This window comes from Arachis ipaensis, chromosome B03 (genome assembly GCF_000816755.2).
Source record: "Arachis ipaensis cultivar K30076 chromosome B03, Araip1.1, whole genome shotgun sequence".
Classification (NCBI taxonomy): domain Eukaryota; kingdom Viridiplantae; phylum Streptophyta; class Magnoliopsida; order Fabales; family Fabaceae; genus Arachis; species Arachis ipaensis.
The window spans coordinates 21,381,317-21,382,129 of record NC_029787.2 but is presented as its reverse complement, the minus strand read 5'-3'; the positions used below and the strand labels follow the sequence as shown (position 1 = coordinate 21,382,129).

Sequence of the window (813 nt, the reverse complement as noted above, 5' to 3'; positions counted from 1 at the left end):
CCCCCCCAAAAACAAAAAATAAAAACGTAGCTTTGTTGAAACTTTATCTATTGAACATACCTTGAAGTTAAAATAAGAGGGATTGAATCATTGAAACTTTATCTTAGTCATTATTCTAAATTATCCTCTTAATTTCTAAATAAATTTTCCGTTGATTTGACATTGTACCCTGTTCTTGCAGCCTGTTTACAACCCAATACTGAAGGAGATGCTCCTAGACAGTGATGTCTCAAGAGTATCTTGTGTGCTTGTTTATTGCATTTTCACTCCCTTTTTGGAAGAACTTGTTTATAGAGGATTTCTATTGACATCACTTTCCACCACAATGAAATGGCACCAAGCTGTTGCCATAAGCTCAATCGTATTCAGTGCAATCCACTTCTCTGGCGAGAGCTTCATACAGTTGTTCATAGTTGGAAGTGTTCTTGGGTGCTCATATTGCTGGACTGGGAATTTGTTTTCCTCCATCGCTATACATTGCTTGTACAATGCTTTGACCTTGTTATTTACTTATTTTAACTAAATGCTTTTTTTTTTTCGAATAAACTACCGTTTCTATCCATGAAAGTTCAGAATGCTGACAAATCTACCCATGAATAAACAAAATTACCACTTTTACCCATAAAAGATAGACTTTTGCTAACAAAACTATCCGAACCCTAAAAAATTATTTAAAATTCCCAAAATACTCTCTACTATAACCTATTTTTTTTACTCCACACCACCACTCCTCCAATCCAAAACCTCACCACCACCCAAATCTCTTTTTACTCCACACCACCTCTCGTCTGCTTCGCCACCTCCGCTGCCTCC

General features: G+C 36.5%; 1 protein-coding gene across 1 annotated transcript in view; it reads left to right on the top strand.

Moving 5' to 3' along the window:
- LOC107629871 overlaps positions 1 to 556 on the top strand; it is a 2,651-nt gene extending 2,095 nt beyond the window's left edge. The window contains exon 4 of the mRNA XM_021118377.1: positions 182 to 556. Within this exon, the coding sequence (XP_020974036.1) occupies positions 182 to 523 (342 nt within the window). The 3' untranslated portion in view covers positions 524 to 556. The remainder of the gene's footprint in view (positions 1 to 181) is intronic.